The sequence below is a fragment of the Echinops telfairi genome, unplaced genomic scaffold (assembly GCF_000313985.2).
Source record: "Echinops telfairi isolate 266 unplaced genomic scaffold, ASM31398v2 ScPeMD7_12;HRSCAF=54, whole genome shotgun sequence".
NCBI classification, from domain to species: Eukaryota; Metazoa; Chordata; class Mammalia; order Afrosoricida; family Tenrecidae; genus Echinops; species Echinops telfairi.
Window position 1 is genome coordinate 3,744,188 of NW_022103909.1, and position 14,941 is coordinate 3,759,128.

General features: G+C 47.2%; 1 protein-coding gene across 1 annotated transcript; it reads left to right on the top strand.

Moving 5' to 3' along the window:
- The first annotated feature begins 6 nt into the window (after positions 1-6).
- On the top strand, positions 7-8,373 carry BCDIN3D (BCDIN3 domain containing RNA methyltransferase). Its single transcript, XM_004711400.3, has 2 exons — positions 7-243; positions 7,189-8,373. The coding sequence occupies exons 1-2, from the start codon at positions 7-9 to the stop codon at positions 7,780-7,782; spliced, it is 831 nt and encodes a 276-aa protein (XP_004711457.2). The 3' UTR covers positions 7,783-8,373.
- The last annotated feature ends 6,568 nt before the right edge of the window (positions 8,374-14,941 follow it).

The window sequence follows — 14,941 nt, forward strand, 5'->3', positions numbered from 1 at the left end:
AGGGTCATGGCGGCGCACTTGAAACAGCCCGCTGGGGGCGTCGAGGCGCCCGCGGCGGCGGAGGAGCCGCGAGTTCTGGAGCCCGGGGCCGCCCGGTTCGGAAATTTCCCCCAGTACTCCCGCTTCCACCCTCCCGAGCAGCGGCTCCGCCTCCTGCCCCCGGAGCTGCTTCGACAGCTCTTCCCTCCGGAGAGCCCCGGCGCGAGGCCGATCCTAGGGCTGGACGTGGGGTGTAATTCCGGGGTGAGTGGCGGACGGAGGTTGGGTTCGGAGGTGAAGGAGCCAAGCGGTTCGCCGCCCTCACCCCCACTAGGGTTCTGGCCCGGGCGCGGCATCTCACTGTCCAAACGTCCCCAACATGAGCTCCTAGGGGGAGCAGTGACAGGTCCCACCCCGCGCTTAAAAATCTTGGGGAGCAGTCCTCGACTACGAGTTCCCACGCGTCCACCCCGCGTTGGTAGCCCCTGCGGCTAACACCCAGTGGAGTGGCGCAAGGTCGGGGAGCCTGGGGTTGGACGGATTTACTGGGAGAGAGAAGCAGGCTGGACCCTGGAACCACACACTGCAGGGCGGCCCCAGTGGGTGTTTTAAAAGCAGTGATTGAATAAAGGACAGTGGAGAGGCGTGAGGAGGAAAATACAGCCTCCTGGTAGAACCCTGGTTCCGTAATGGTTAGGAGTCGGACTGTTAACTGCCAAGTTGGCAGTTCGGAACCACCAGCCGGCCTTTGAAAGGAAGAAAGGGGGCTTTCCACTCCAGTAAAGAGTTACAGGCTAGACGCTCACGGGGGCAGTTCCACCTTGCCCTGTAGAGTCGCTGTAAGTTTGCAGGGGTTTGGGGTTACGTGAAGTATATGCCAAAAACACCCTATGTATAGGGCGACTGGGAGTTGGTATCCACTCCATGATGGCAGTGAGTTTGGTTTTTTTTGTTTGTTTGTTTTTTAGTGAAGGAAGTAGAGAAGGGAAGCAGTACCATGAATGTTTAAAAAAAATTTTTATTGGGGGCTCTTACAGCTCTTAGAATATTACATACATCATTTGTATCAAACATATTTGTACATAAGTTGCCATCATCATTTCCAAAACATTTTCTATTTGAGCCCATCATATAAGCTCCTCTTTTCTACCCCTTCCTCCCCACCCTCGTGAATCCTTGATCAATTATAAATTGTTATTGTTATTTCATATCTCATACTGTCCATTGTCTCCCTTCACCCGCATTTCTGTTATTTGTTCCCTTGGGGAGAGGGGTTATATGTCCAACCTTGTGATGGGTTCCCCCTTTCTCCCCCTTCCCGATCATCCCTCTACCCTCATGATATCGCTACTACTACTACTGTTCCTGAGGGGGTTATCTGTCCTGAATTCCATGTGTCAAGGGCTCTTATCTGTTCTTCGGTCTAGTCAGATTTGTAAGGTAGAACTGGGTCATGGTAGTGGGGGCAAGGAAGCACTCAGGAATGCTCTGATTCATCAGTTCTTAACTGAAAAGGATTCTTAGGCATAGTCATTGTAGTCAAATTAACAAAAGAACAAGATGTCTCTCAGACACCTTTTTGTAGTCCTAGGGTGTCCTAAAGAAGCAGGCAGTCTGACCTTAGGACTGTTGATGCTTCATAAATCCTTATCTGCCCCAATTCACTCCAGAGGCAGGAGGGTGTGGAAACAGATGGATCCACTGTGATGATGACCCAGACGATGGAGGTGGGTCTGAAGGCCGACGAACGCAGTTCCCAAGTACCAGGGGCACTTTGGGATGGATACCAACTCAATGACTGGGTGTCCAGGAGTCCCCGTGTCTCCGCTGTGGCTTGTAGGCAAGGCAGCAGAAAAGAGAGGCTGAGTTTAAGGCGTGGGGTTTCATAGAAGGCCTTAGAAGACGACAGATTTGAAGATTGAACGTAGTACAAAAAACACATTTGAGAAACAAAGACATAGTTGCAGGTAGCTCAGGGATTAGTCTCCCAAACCTAGATGTGCACTTAGGGGAGCTTTTTTAATTTTGCACTTAAAAAAATACATGATAAAAGTATAAATAGTGAAAAGTATGAGGAGGCTTCAAAAAGTTTGGGGAACTGGAATTAAAAGATAATGGAATTGTCCCATCAGCTTTTGGAAGTCCCTTCATAAGCTCCTACTCCTGATCATAAATCTTCCTTTTCACATTCTCATCCACTGTTTGTAATTTCATGGTTGTCCGTACAAGCATTTGTGTGTGTGTAAATACCTGCCTTTAGCTTTACAAATAGTAGCACACTATTTTGAACCTTGCCTTTTCCTTTAAAGGTGTGGAGATGACACATCACTGCATTCTCTTTTTATCAGTGTCACATTGCACTGAGTAGAAAAGCCATAATTGGTGGGGTTCTATCAGGTAAGCATTGGACTGCCAACTGCAAGGTCAATGGTTCAATTCCACCAGCTGTTCTGTGAGAGAAAGATGAGGCTGTAAAGATGTATAGGCCTCACCTTATATAAGGTTACTGTGAGTCAGAATCAATGTGCTGGCAGTGGGTTTTTCTTTGTTTCTTAATTGAAAAGAAAACTTTAACTTGAAAATGCTTCTACTCGAGGCCTACTGAATCAGAACCTTGGGGGATGGACCCTATGAGTCTCTAGGCCTGAGAACTGAGGATGCCAAAGATAAAAGATGTGCTGGGGGAAGAACTGATCTAGTTAGATGATGGATCACACCCCATATAAGGTGGGAAGAGGAAACCATGAAGAAATAAATGGAGATGAGGAGAAAAACCAGTATGTAGTGCCTTGCTACTCACAGTGTGGTTCTTGGACTGCAGTATTGGCATGGCTTGAAAGCTTGTTAGAAATTGAGAATCTTGGCTCCCATTCCAAATCTACTCAGTCAGAATCTTTGTTTTAACAAGATCACAGGTGATTTGAATGGCCACTAAAGTTTGGGAACCTTGGGATAAAAGAAAGAAATCTTGTCAGGTATGACTGGGTAACACCAAGTGCTATCCAGAAGATTCCAACTCCTGGTGGTCCTACGGGACAGAGTAGAACTGCCCCATGGGGTTTCCATGGTTATAATCTTTATTGTAGAAGCAGACTGCCCTATTATCTTTCTCTTGCTGAGTGGCTGGTGGGTTTAAACCGCTGACCTGTTGGTTAGTTGCTGAGTGCTTAACCACTGTGCTAACCAGGCCTCCTGGACATTGGACAAGCATGTCTTTAGAATTTTAAAAATATACTTCAGTTGTGAATGATGTTGTTCATGCCCTCAAGTAAGTTGCCATGCATAACAACCCACCGGACACAAGTCCCTGCCCAGCCCTTCGGTATCCACACCATGGCCATGCTCAAGGCCATTGGTAGAGCCACTGTTGTCAGTCCATCTCCTTGAGGGACTTCTTTTTTGCTGACCTTCTCCTTTACCAATCATGATGCCCTTTGTGTGAGGCCACGTTGACTAGAGAAACAAATCCAGTGACTCGTGTAAGAAAGAGCTTTATATCAAGAAGTAGTTATATATCAAAACAACATCCCAGCCCAGTCCAAATCAGTCCGTAGTCCAATGCTTGTCCCTAATTCAGATACCAGTCCATCAGCCCCTCTTCAGACTCACGCAGCCACCTGCAATGATGCAGAATGCAGGAAGATCCCAGGCCCGCTGGGTGCAAAGTTGTGTGAATCTAACAGCGGTGGCAGGGCTCACCAAGAAGGTGAAGGCAGAGACAGGAGAGGTTCCCAGAACCCTCCTTATGAGAAGGCCATACCCATCAATCAGGTTGTAGCCTTCCCCCACACACACTTTTATGTATCTCTTCAAGTTGACGTGAAGTTATGTAACTACCACACCCTTCTCCAGGGACTGATTTGCCTCCAAAGTATGTGAGGCCAGTTCTCCCCATCCTCCCTTCTAAAGACCCTTCTGACTGTACTTCTTCCAAGACAAGTGGGTCTGTTCCTCTGGCAGCCCATGGTGTGTGCACTGGTACTGCCAACACCAGGATTTAAATGCATCCGTTCTTCTCTCACATGCACTGAGATGGCTGAAAATGCCATGGTTTGGGTCAGTACTGTCCTCAGAGTGACATCTTTGCTTGTAAACACTTTAAAGGAGATCTTTTCTCGTAGATTTACCCAATGCAGTGTGGTCTTTTGAGTTCCTAACTGCCATTTGCTGGCACTGATTGTGGATCCAAGTTAAATGAAACCCTTGACCACATCCGTTTGTTTTCCATTTGTGTGCTGTTGTCCAGTGGTCCGCTTGTGAAGGGGGTTGTTTTCTCTAATGCTGAGGTGCACTGCATACCAAAGCTTAGACTCAGTTTGTCATCACTAGTGCTTTAAGTCCAGTTATGGAATGTGCATACCATAGAGCATTAATGAATCTTCCTCCAACCTTGATGCTGCATTCTTCTTCCTTTCAGATTATATGTCCCTCATGCAGACTGAATAAGGAAGGTGAAACTCCTGCACACCTTTCCTGAGTTTAACCTACTCAGCGTTCCCTTATTCTGTTTGAGTGGCAGCCTGCCTACAGGGTCCCTGTGGATACAGTTATATGTTCTAGAATTCCCATTCTTCTCAGTGTTGTCCTTAATCTGTTAGAATCTACACAGTTGAATGACGGTGCATCGTCGATAAAACATCTTTCTGGTATCCTGCACTTTCTGCCAGGCTCCATCTTCACCTCATCCCATGCCCTCTTCTGAATCTGGCTTGAATCTCTGGCACTTGACATCCTGCTGCTACCATTTTGTATCGTCAGCAAAATTTACTTTCATCTTAGTGGTATGGTTTGATCATTTTTAACATTCTATTGACTCACCTCTCCTTGGAGTGGATGCCAACAGTGGATCTCTTCAGTTGTATGGCCAGGAAGGTGCCTTCCAGATTTGGCATAGATAAGTTGCATCTGTTGAAACATCTCAGTTGGCATTCCTGAAGCCCTGTTTTTTGCCAGTATCTTCAGTGCAATCAGAACCTCTTCCTTCAGTTCTTCAGTTGTGTTCATACAGCTTCCTGAGCTGCTTGAGTGTTGGCCGGTTAGTTGTTGGCGTAGTAACTGTGCATTCCTCATATCTTTTCTGATGCTTCCCGCATCATTCAATCTTTTGCCCATATGGTCCCTCAATATTGCACCGAGGCTGAAATTGTTTTTCTTTAGTTCTTTCAGCTGGAGAACTTCTGATCGTGTGCTTCCTTCTGGCTTTCTAAGTCTTTGCACATTTTCATTGTCATACTGTGTCTCCTCCAGCCGCCCTTTGCATTCTTCTTTTCGGCTCTTGTACGCCATCATTTTCCCCATTTGCTTTAACCACACTACATTCAAGAGCTACACATAGGGAAATGTGTAAACCCACCAATCGTCAGTCTATAGGACTACCGTCCAGGTCAAGAATAAAAGTCCCTCGATGCCTCTCCCTGATCATGAACTACTGACTTTTTAAATTGTTATTTCCCTGCTTTTCTTGCAGCTTGAGTACATTATTTTTATCTCACTAAACACCATAGTTTAACTTGGCCTGTTTTTGAACTTCATGTAAATGGAAGCTTGCCATCTATTATACTTGGTGTCTTGTTTTTCCACTCAGCATTGTGTGTTTGTAGAAGTCATCCATGTTGTTGCACCAAGCTGAATTAACTGTTAAATACTTTCATATTCCATCTTAACATACCACATTTGTGGGTGCTATTGTTATTGGCAAGCCAAATTGTTTCGGGCTTCATTTTCTTCACCTGCTGAAGGGCATAAGTATTTTCCACACGGGATTGTTGCACCGCACAAATGAGGTCATGAATGGAAAATACCATGAAAACTCTTTGGAACCACACAAATTTGAGTTCACTGTAATGGTTATAGAAATCAATGTTAGAAAAAGTAGATGGTGTCTTGCTTAAGAGCAAAAAATGCTCAGATAACGAAAATCATGAATCATTGAGTTTGGCTAGGAGGAGGTCAGCGGTGACTTTGGGGAGTGATGAGTACAAAGGCAGAGTAGGTGCCAGAGGGGCTGGGAGCAAAGTTAAAGCTGCAGGGCTAAGTGTGTTAGTCGGGTAGACGAGAGAAACAAATTCATGGACACTCCTATTTGCATAGGAAAGAGCTTTATATACAAGAACAAATGAGAAAACAGCCCAGCCCAGGCCAGATCAAGTCCATAAGTCTGCTATTAGCCTGTATGTCCGATACTAATCTGTGAAGTCCTCTTCAGGCTCACCAAACATATGCAATGATGCCAAATGCAGGAAGATCACAGGCCAGTGGGTGAAAAGTCTTGTGGAGCCAGTGGCGTAAGCATCTCAGCACTGGCAGGGGGCTCCACGTGGCTTCTCCAGCTCCAGATGCCTGGCTCCATCAGCCTCTCTCCGTGTGTCTTCTCCACAGGGATGTGCTGCAGGGAGTGAGCCGAGAGAGAATGTGTCTTCCACTTCCAAGGAGGAATTACAAGAGTTCCCAGAATCCTCAGGAGAAGGCCATGCCCACACAGAGGTCTCATTGGCTATATCCCGATTGACAGGCTAGACTCTAGCCCTACACTCTTAATCCTCAAATTGACACCAGACTATGTAACTACCACACTGAGGGAGGGCTTTGGTGAAGCCAGATCTTCCCAATTACTGGCCTTAGAACTAGGTTTTTCTCAGATACTTTCTTCGTCACCTTCTTGGCAAGGAACACTAGTTATGCTCTGGGACCCTTCCCTCTGTCCTGGGGTCTGAAGTAATGGTCGCCCCGCCTCCCAAGAAAGGACAGACAAAGGTAGCCCATGAGCTCACACATGACTTCAGCTGGAGAACACACACTGCTTGCAGGCTGGCTCGCAGTCGGTTTCCAGGAAGGACTGGCCCTGTTTGTGGAAGTAGAAAGCCTCACCTCTCCCGCGGTGCAGCTAGCGCTGTCACACTGCTGACCTCGTGGAGTTCACAGCCCAAAGCATAACTCACCACGCCACCAAGACCCTACGCTGCCATTTGGTTTTTGTTGTTAGGTGCCAACTAGTCGTTCTGACTCACAGGCTCCCGGGGTACAGCCGAAGTGATGGATTACAGCCTGTGACCCCTGGAGGGTGCTGAGAACCTGCTCTTGGGGACAGTTTCACGTGACTTCCTCCTGTCTGGTTTAGGAGCCCGCCTCCTAGCCTATGAGCCCCGAGCACCATCTCTTCCATCCCCTGGTTGAGAGCTGCAGTAACCAAGCCCTTTTGGATCCCCCTAGGAGCTGAGTGTGGCACTGTACAGCCACTTCCTCTCCCTGCGAGACGGGGAGGCCTGCTCAGACGCCGCCGCCGGAGAGCTCCGTCTCCTCTGCTGCGACATCGACCCAGTCCTGGTAGAACGAGCTGAGAAAACATGCCCTTTCCCTGACGCCTTGAGCTTTGTTACCTTGGACTTCATGGATCAAAGGACCCGGAAGGCTCTCTTGAGCGCTTTCCTAGCCCAGTATGGACGCTCCGTTTTTGACATTGGCTTCTGCATGTCAGTAACCATGTGGATTCACCTGCACCATGGCGACCAGGGCCTGTGGGAGTTCCTGGCCCACTTCTCCTCCCTGTGTCGCTACCTCCTCGTGGAGCCGCAGCCCTGGAAGTGTTACCGCGCAGCCGCCCGGCGTCTCCGGAAGCTGGGCCTCCATGACTTCGACCACTTCCACTCCCTCGCTATCCGAGGTGACATGGCCGATCAGATTGTGCAGATCTTGACCCAGGACCACGGCATGGAGTTGGTGTGCTGCTTTGGCAACACCAGCTGGGACCGAAGCCTTTTGCTCTTCAAGGCAAAAACAGACCACAGAGACTCAGCTGATCCCTGAATCGCTGATCGAGGAAGGGAATGGAAGGAGCCAATTAAGAGTCTGGAGACAGTGAGACAGGAGGAAGGGGAGCCTGGAAAAAAGAGTGGAAGGGTTTTACCTTGAGAATTACGATGGTTGAGTTCACTCTCCTTGGCTTGTTAACAGTTAGGCAGCCTCCACGATCTGGTAGGACCTTTTGGCAAAATGTCCAAGGCATGCACTCCTGAGACCTGGTAACCCCTGGTGGGGCAAGGAGCTGGGCTCTCTGGATTGACATGATAGAAGGCCTGGGCTTGGGGGTTAGTTTAAAGACCCCCTTAGAATGTACCACTTCCCTGGGACCCGGGAATTTGAGCAGGCCACCCAGCAGAACCTGCTGATGATGTCATCCGGCATGAAGAGTTGCTAGCCTGCGAAAGGAAGGGATCAGTAGGAAACGTGTCTTTACAGACTAGTAGGTCAGATCTCCAAATTACACCTACTGGCATTTAAAAGATGCTTTCAGATCTAAATCATGAACCCAGCATCCAAGTGGTACAAAGGAATAAGGTGGGACTATATGTAACTGATGAAATTGTATGTAAAATGTAATAAAATGACTTGAGTGTTGGCGACTGCACCTTGAGTCTGGGATAAGAAAAACCAGTGTTTGTCCATTCTGTCCACTCGGGAGGCTCACAGTCCGTCCCCAGGCAGTGGACCTTACACGCAGTCACCACCTGACTGCCACCACCTGTCTGGCACTACCCTCAGATAGTTCTTCAAGCCAAACGCCAAACTCGCAGCCATCCGGTCAATTCCAGCTCACAGCGACCTGCGCCTGAGGATGGCTGAGATTGACTTCATGGGAGCAGAAAGACTTGTTTTTCTCCTGCAGAGCAGCTGGTGGTTTCGAACAGTGGCCCTGCCTTTAGCAGTCCAAAGTGTAGCCACTACCCCACCAGGGCTCCTGTTAGGTAGTTCTTAGGTACCTCAAATTGAGTATAACTCAAAAATCAAACTCGTTACCCGCACCTGGAACCTCACCCACCTCAAGTAATGGCATCTACCTCAGTGGAAAGGGCTACTCAGTCCGATAATCCAACTACTAACACAAAAATTCCATTTTGCCATTCATTCGGTTGTGGCATCCAGCAGGGGTTTCTGTGTAAGTCAACTACTCCAGTCTGCCCTGCTGCCCATGTTCTCAGGTATCCAGTTGTGTGAGTAGAAACTACTTTTAAACCCCCAGGACTGCCCTTTATCCAGTGCCTACGCCTGCCTGTTCAAGTCGATGGCCACTTGCTGCGTAGCCATGTCCTGACTGAACACTTCTGCTTAGGACTTCCTGTCCATTCCATGTGCTGTCAGTATCACAAGACATGCTGAAATCATGGGGCTTTTGGGGTGTGTCTTTGTTTCTGTTAGTTTTTGGAGAGAATATGGATTTTAACACACGTGAACTACATACAAGGGAGCTTTACAAACTTCATGGAAAAGTGGAATTAAAAGGCAATGGAGTTTTTCCACATACATTTTCAAGGCCCCCATGTCCCAAGTGGACTCTGGTAGTAGGATTGGCAGCATGAGGCCTGTCTCTTCAGAGCCACACGGTTAGACAGGTCCTCATCAGGCCGTAGCACAGTACACCTGGGATCACAACTTCCCAAAAACCCGAGAGGCTGAATGTGTTAGTGGGTAATATGTGTTATAGGTCGCAAGAGGGTTAAATCAAGGGAAATGAAATAACATTTAGATTACGTTCCTCAGCCATACCAGCCATGTTTCAAGTGCTCACTAAGTGGTGTCAGTCATGGCTACTGTACACAGAACATTTTCATCAGTGCAGAAAGTTTTACCAGCTGGCACTGACCCAAGCCCCGCACCGTGGCCCTCAGGCCTCTCTCCGCTGGGGCAGCCCCACTGAACTCCCCTGCCACTCTCTCAGGCTGGCCGTGCCCTTTCATGCCTCCGGGACTTAACCACAAGCCATTCCTCTGCGGTTCCCGCTCCCTCCAGCTCTCCCCGCCTCGCACCTAGTAGGACTATTTGTCCTAAAAGACTAGGGCTTCCGTTTCCATTTTAGGGGGACATATTTCCCTAACTCTAGTGCTTTGCATTTGCTCACTGTGGTTTTGAGGCAATTTTGCATAGCAACCTCATAGTATTGGCCACTTGTCGTTGTTTACATGCCCCTTTCTCTCCCTCCCACAAGATGGGTTCAAGCCCAGCTTGACCCTTGTACGCTGAGGCCCAACACATGGGATCACAGTGACTGAGAGAATAGGTGAATGAATGCAAGGGAAGTCCACATGCACTCAGGGTCTGAGGACTCACATGATTGAGCTCTGTGATTGGAGGAGTTGGTTCAAACTGCAGACCTCCTGGCTGGCAAGTCAATGTTCACACCTTGGGTCACCAGGAGAGAAAGAGGCTTCAATCTCCCTCGGACCTAACTCCCCTCACACTGGCTAACTTGCCAGCACCCTAACTTCCCCTGAATTCCTCACATTCTGTCCCGCTGGTGGCTTCAACCCTTGGGCAGGGCCTCCTAAAATTGGACTTGAATCTGTCTCATGCTAAGGAGGTAGGAACCCCAGGTTCAACTAGAAGGTGAACCAAGATCCTAGGACAGCTGGATCCTTCTCAGGCCCCCGGGATTGAGTTTGGCCTGCAGACAGTGCAGCAGGAAGGCTCCCCGGCTTGGAGCTAAGATCTACAAGTAACTCATTGTATGACTACCTTGCTTAAGCCATGTAACCTCTCTAAGCCTCCGTTTACTCCTCTGTCTAACTGAACTAAGAAGACCTTGCTTTTCCTGTGCCCAGATAGGCCAGAAGGTGGGAAGGTCCTTTGTAGAAAATGAAACACAAACAAGGTGTCATTGTACTGGAAGTGTGCCACAGATCATGCTCAGGCTGCCCAAGACCACAACTATGCTCGTTAAACTGAAGTCCTAAGGAAAACAACTCACCTGGTAGAACACGGGCATCTGACTCTCTCTAACAATTTGGTTTTTAGGGAGAAGTGCTTCTGCCCTGCAGAGCGTTTCAAAGGAAGCCACGTTGGGAGGGTGTGATTGCCACCCAGGGCCTGGAGAACCAGTCTAAGGGTCGCACGGTGAGGACAGGGCTTACCCAGCTGAATCTACCTCCTCTGCAGCTCAGTCATTTCAGAGCACTTTGAAACAAAAGCAAAGGGACCCTGCTGGGTGCTCTCACCCACCACCCTTGACCAAGGTAGCACAGAGGAATGTCGGAAAGGGCTGTGGTAGGCTGAATAACGCCCCCAAAGCTGTCTACCTTGTAATCCCCAGAACCTGTGCCTATTAGCCTTAGATGGCAAAAAGGACTTGGACAATGTGTTCTGTGATAGATTTTTGAGACGAGGAGATTAACCTAGATTATCTACATGTAACTCTAACAGTCTCAATGAGAGGAAGGCCGAGAGAGATCTGACTACAGTAGGAGATGACACAGGAGCAAGTGCTGGAGTAATGTGAGGAAGGGCTGCAAGCCAAGAAGTGGAGGCAATAAAACGGGCTCTCCTCTGAAGCTTCCAGAAGGAGCACAGCTCTGTCTCAACACCTTGATTTTAGATTTCTGATCTCTAGAACGATAAGAATAACTGTGTTATTTCCAGCCACTTCATTTGTAGTGACGTGTCCCACTGGCAAGAATAGAGGCAGTCTGATTACGGGGACACTGGGGTAAAAGGCCAAGGAGCATCTGTCCCAGCAGCTCCTTAGTGGCAGAGAATGGCCCCAGGCGTCAAAGGAGGAGGCAGAGGCTCCATCCGTACCTGGTTAATGGAGGAATCCGTCTACCAAAAGCTCTGAAAGATGCTCCCGCATTTGAACCTGATCCGTTTCCTAGTGTCATTCTATTGGTGAGCTGTTCCATGAGCTGTCAGGTGGAACCGCTTTATGTCAAGTCTGTGGCAGTGAGCTTCAGAGAAGAGGTGTGATTAGCGCTCATCAAGATGAGACGGAAGTGCCAAGAAGGTGCGACTGCACATGGCCTGTGGGAGCCGTGGAGACAGACTACCTCTGGCTGCAAGAGAAGATCATCTAATTCACCCGCCAGTGGGCCTCACGGAGGAGCCGTCACCAAGCACGATGAGACTTCTGAAAGGACAAGAAAGAGAGCATGAGCTTGGATGTACCTTTGAAATTGGAAAAAAAAAATATATATATATATATATTAATAAATTCTTATTAAAAATATTAGCATCTCACCATACAGTCATTATAAAATTATTTATACGCTAATTTTAAACCGTCTTAAAACTCTAATATGCATTTTTTTTTAATGTATCTTATACTTATCAAGCCAAACTCACTGCCATGGTGTCAATGTCAATTCATAGAGACCTTTAGGATAAGGTAAAACTGCCCTTGTGGGTTTCTGCGAGGAGAAGGCTCCATCTTTTCCCCGAGGAGAGGCTAATGGTTTCAAACTGCTGACCTTACAGGTAGCAGCCCAGCTCGTATCCACTACACCACGAGGACTCCTCTCGTAACACTTACAGCTCATCTCAATTTGGACAACTGCTCTGCAGATGTTCATTGGCCACTTAGCCACTTTTTATGGCACATGAAGAAATCGTTCTCAGGTTCCTTCCATATATATCCAGCATGCTTTTAGCTGCTCCACAGGCATGGGGAAACACAGTTGATACAACCCAAAGGTGGCTTGAAACAGCTCCCAAAGATTATATTTGATTTATTCAGTACATCAAAGTGGATGAGAGAAGGACAGGCACACAGAAGGGTGCATGCCGTCATGTGAGCTTCAGAAAAGGGAACTGTTTTTGTGGTCTAGAATGGGCCTGGAAGACGGTCTACAGGATGTGGGTCTTGAGCTGCCTCTGACTGAGAATGTAGCATTTGTAATACAGACAAGAGGGAAAGAAGCATTCCCAAGGGGCGTGGAGGAAGGACCCTCCAGGGAAGGACATTGGGGAATGTGTTCCTCACTGGGGACAGAGAGCCCCGGTGGAGCAGTGGTTATGAGTTGTCTGTGTTTCAAATGGTTGGCAGTTCGAAGCAGCTGATCCAAGAGAGAAAGAGGCGGCTTTCTACCCTTGAAAACAGTTGTAGTGTCGGAAACACAGAGGCAGTCAGTTCCCCCCTGTCCTACAGGCTCACTGTGAGTCAGCATTGCCCTCAATGGCAAGAGAGCATTTTTGGTTGGTTGGTTGGTTTTCATTGGGGACAGAGGAGACGGACTGGTCTAGAATAGACATGTCTGGGTGTAGCAGTGAGGAGTGATAATAGTAGTCTCCCTTGCTATTTAACTCAGTTCTTGATGGAACAGCTGAAGGTAGAAAGCAAACATACTAGAGAAAACATGTCATTGTAAAAACAAGAGTATTTTCTAAAGAATAATTCAAAAGACTACAAAGGAAATGATCAATGAATTTGACTAGAAAAGGCAGAGAAAAGAAACCAAAATCCAATAAAGTCATATGACAAAGTATCAACCTGAAAATTTTCTTGCAAGACATGTGACAAATGAAGGCTAATTTCATCATAATACAAACGATTTTTTTTTAAAAATCATTTTATTGGGGGCTCTTACAGATCTTATCACAATTCATATATATATATGTCCATTGTGTCAAGCACATTTGTACATATGTTGCCATCATTTTCAAAACATGTTCTACTTGAGCCCTAGGTATCAGTTCATATCCCCCTTCCCCCACCCGCCCGCCCTCCCTCATGATCCCTTGATAATTTGTTTCTTTTTCATGTCTTGACACCAACCACTGTCTCCCTTCACCCACTTTTCTGTTGTCTGTAGGTTCCCCCTTTCTACCCCCTACTTTCCCTTACCCTCCTGCTATCACTACTCTCATTATTGGTCCAGAGGGGTTTATCTGCCCTGGATTCCCTGGCGAATCCTTGTCTGTACCAGTGTAAATGCTCTGATCTAGCTGGATTTGTGAGGTAGAACTGGGGTCATGACAGTGTGTGTGTGTGGGGGGGGGCACTAAAGAACTAGTAGAGGAAAGTTGTATGTCTCATCGGTGCTATAGTGCACCTTGACTGGCTCGTCTCTTCTGTTCCTTCTGTAAGGGGATGTCCAGTGTCTACAGATGGGCTTTAGGCATTCACTCCACCCTTCCGATCATTTACACCGATATGATTTTTTTTTTGGGGGGTCTTTGATGCCTGATACCTGATCCCTTTCACGCTTCAAGATCACACATGCTAGTGTGTTTCTTCCATGTGAACTTTGTTGCTTCTGAGCTAGATGGCCGCTTGTTTATCTTCAAGCCTTTAAGACCCAGACGCTATATCTTTTGATAGCCGGGCACCATCAGCTTTGTTCACCACATTTGCTTATGCACCCATTTTGTCTTCAGCGATTGTGTCAGAGAAGTTGAGCATCCCAGAATGCCAGGTTATAAGAACAAAGTGTTCTTGTGTTGAGGGAATACCTGAATGGAGGTCCAATGTCCATCTGCTGCCTTACTACTTAACAAATAAATATATGTACATAGATCTGTTTCCCTATCATTATAGATAAATGTATTACATATGTACATGCCTGTATTAGACCTCTATAGATGTCCTTTGCCTCCTAGTTCTTTCCTCTACTTCCTTTTACTTTCCTCTGGTCCCACTATCTTGTTCAGCCTTCATTCGCGTTTCAGTAGTTCCTCTCGGTCACATTGCCCTTGATCAAGCACTCCCAGGCATCCTATGACCACCTCGCCATCAATTTCAGATCACTTGTTGTTCCCTGATACAAACAGTTCTTATAAGTCCATCAGAGAAAGACCTTCACAGAGAAGCATAATAGCAAATAAGCACTAGAAAATGTTTCTATTCTTACAAACAAAGCAAAGCAGTACCATCAAATTAATTCCATCTCATAGCGACCTGTTAGGGCTGAGGCTGTAATTCAGAGAAACACTCTGCCTCATTTTTCTCCTTCAGAGGGGCTGGTGATTTTGAACCAGTGACCTTCTAGTCAGCAGCCCAACACTTAGCCCACTGCACTACTAGGGCTCCTTTTGTTTACTCTTACTTATTAACTACAACAAGAAATAAAAATGATAAAGTTTTCATCACTTAGAAGAAATTCACAATTTAAAAAACGTGATGGGGGGAATATGGGTAAACAGGTATTCTCATGCCTTGTTAGTGAGAATGTAAGTTGTCATGGCCATTTTGCCAGGCAATATG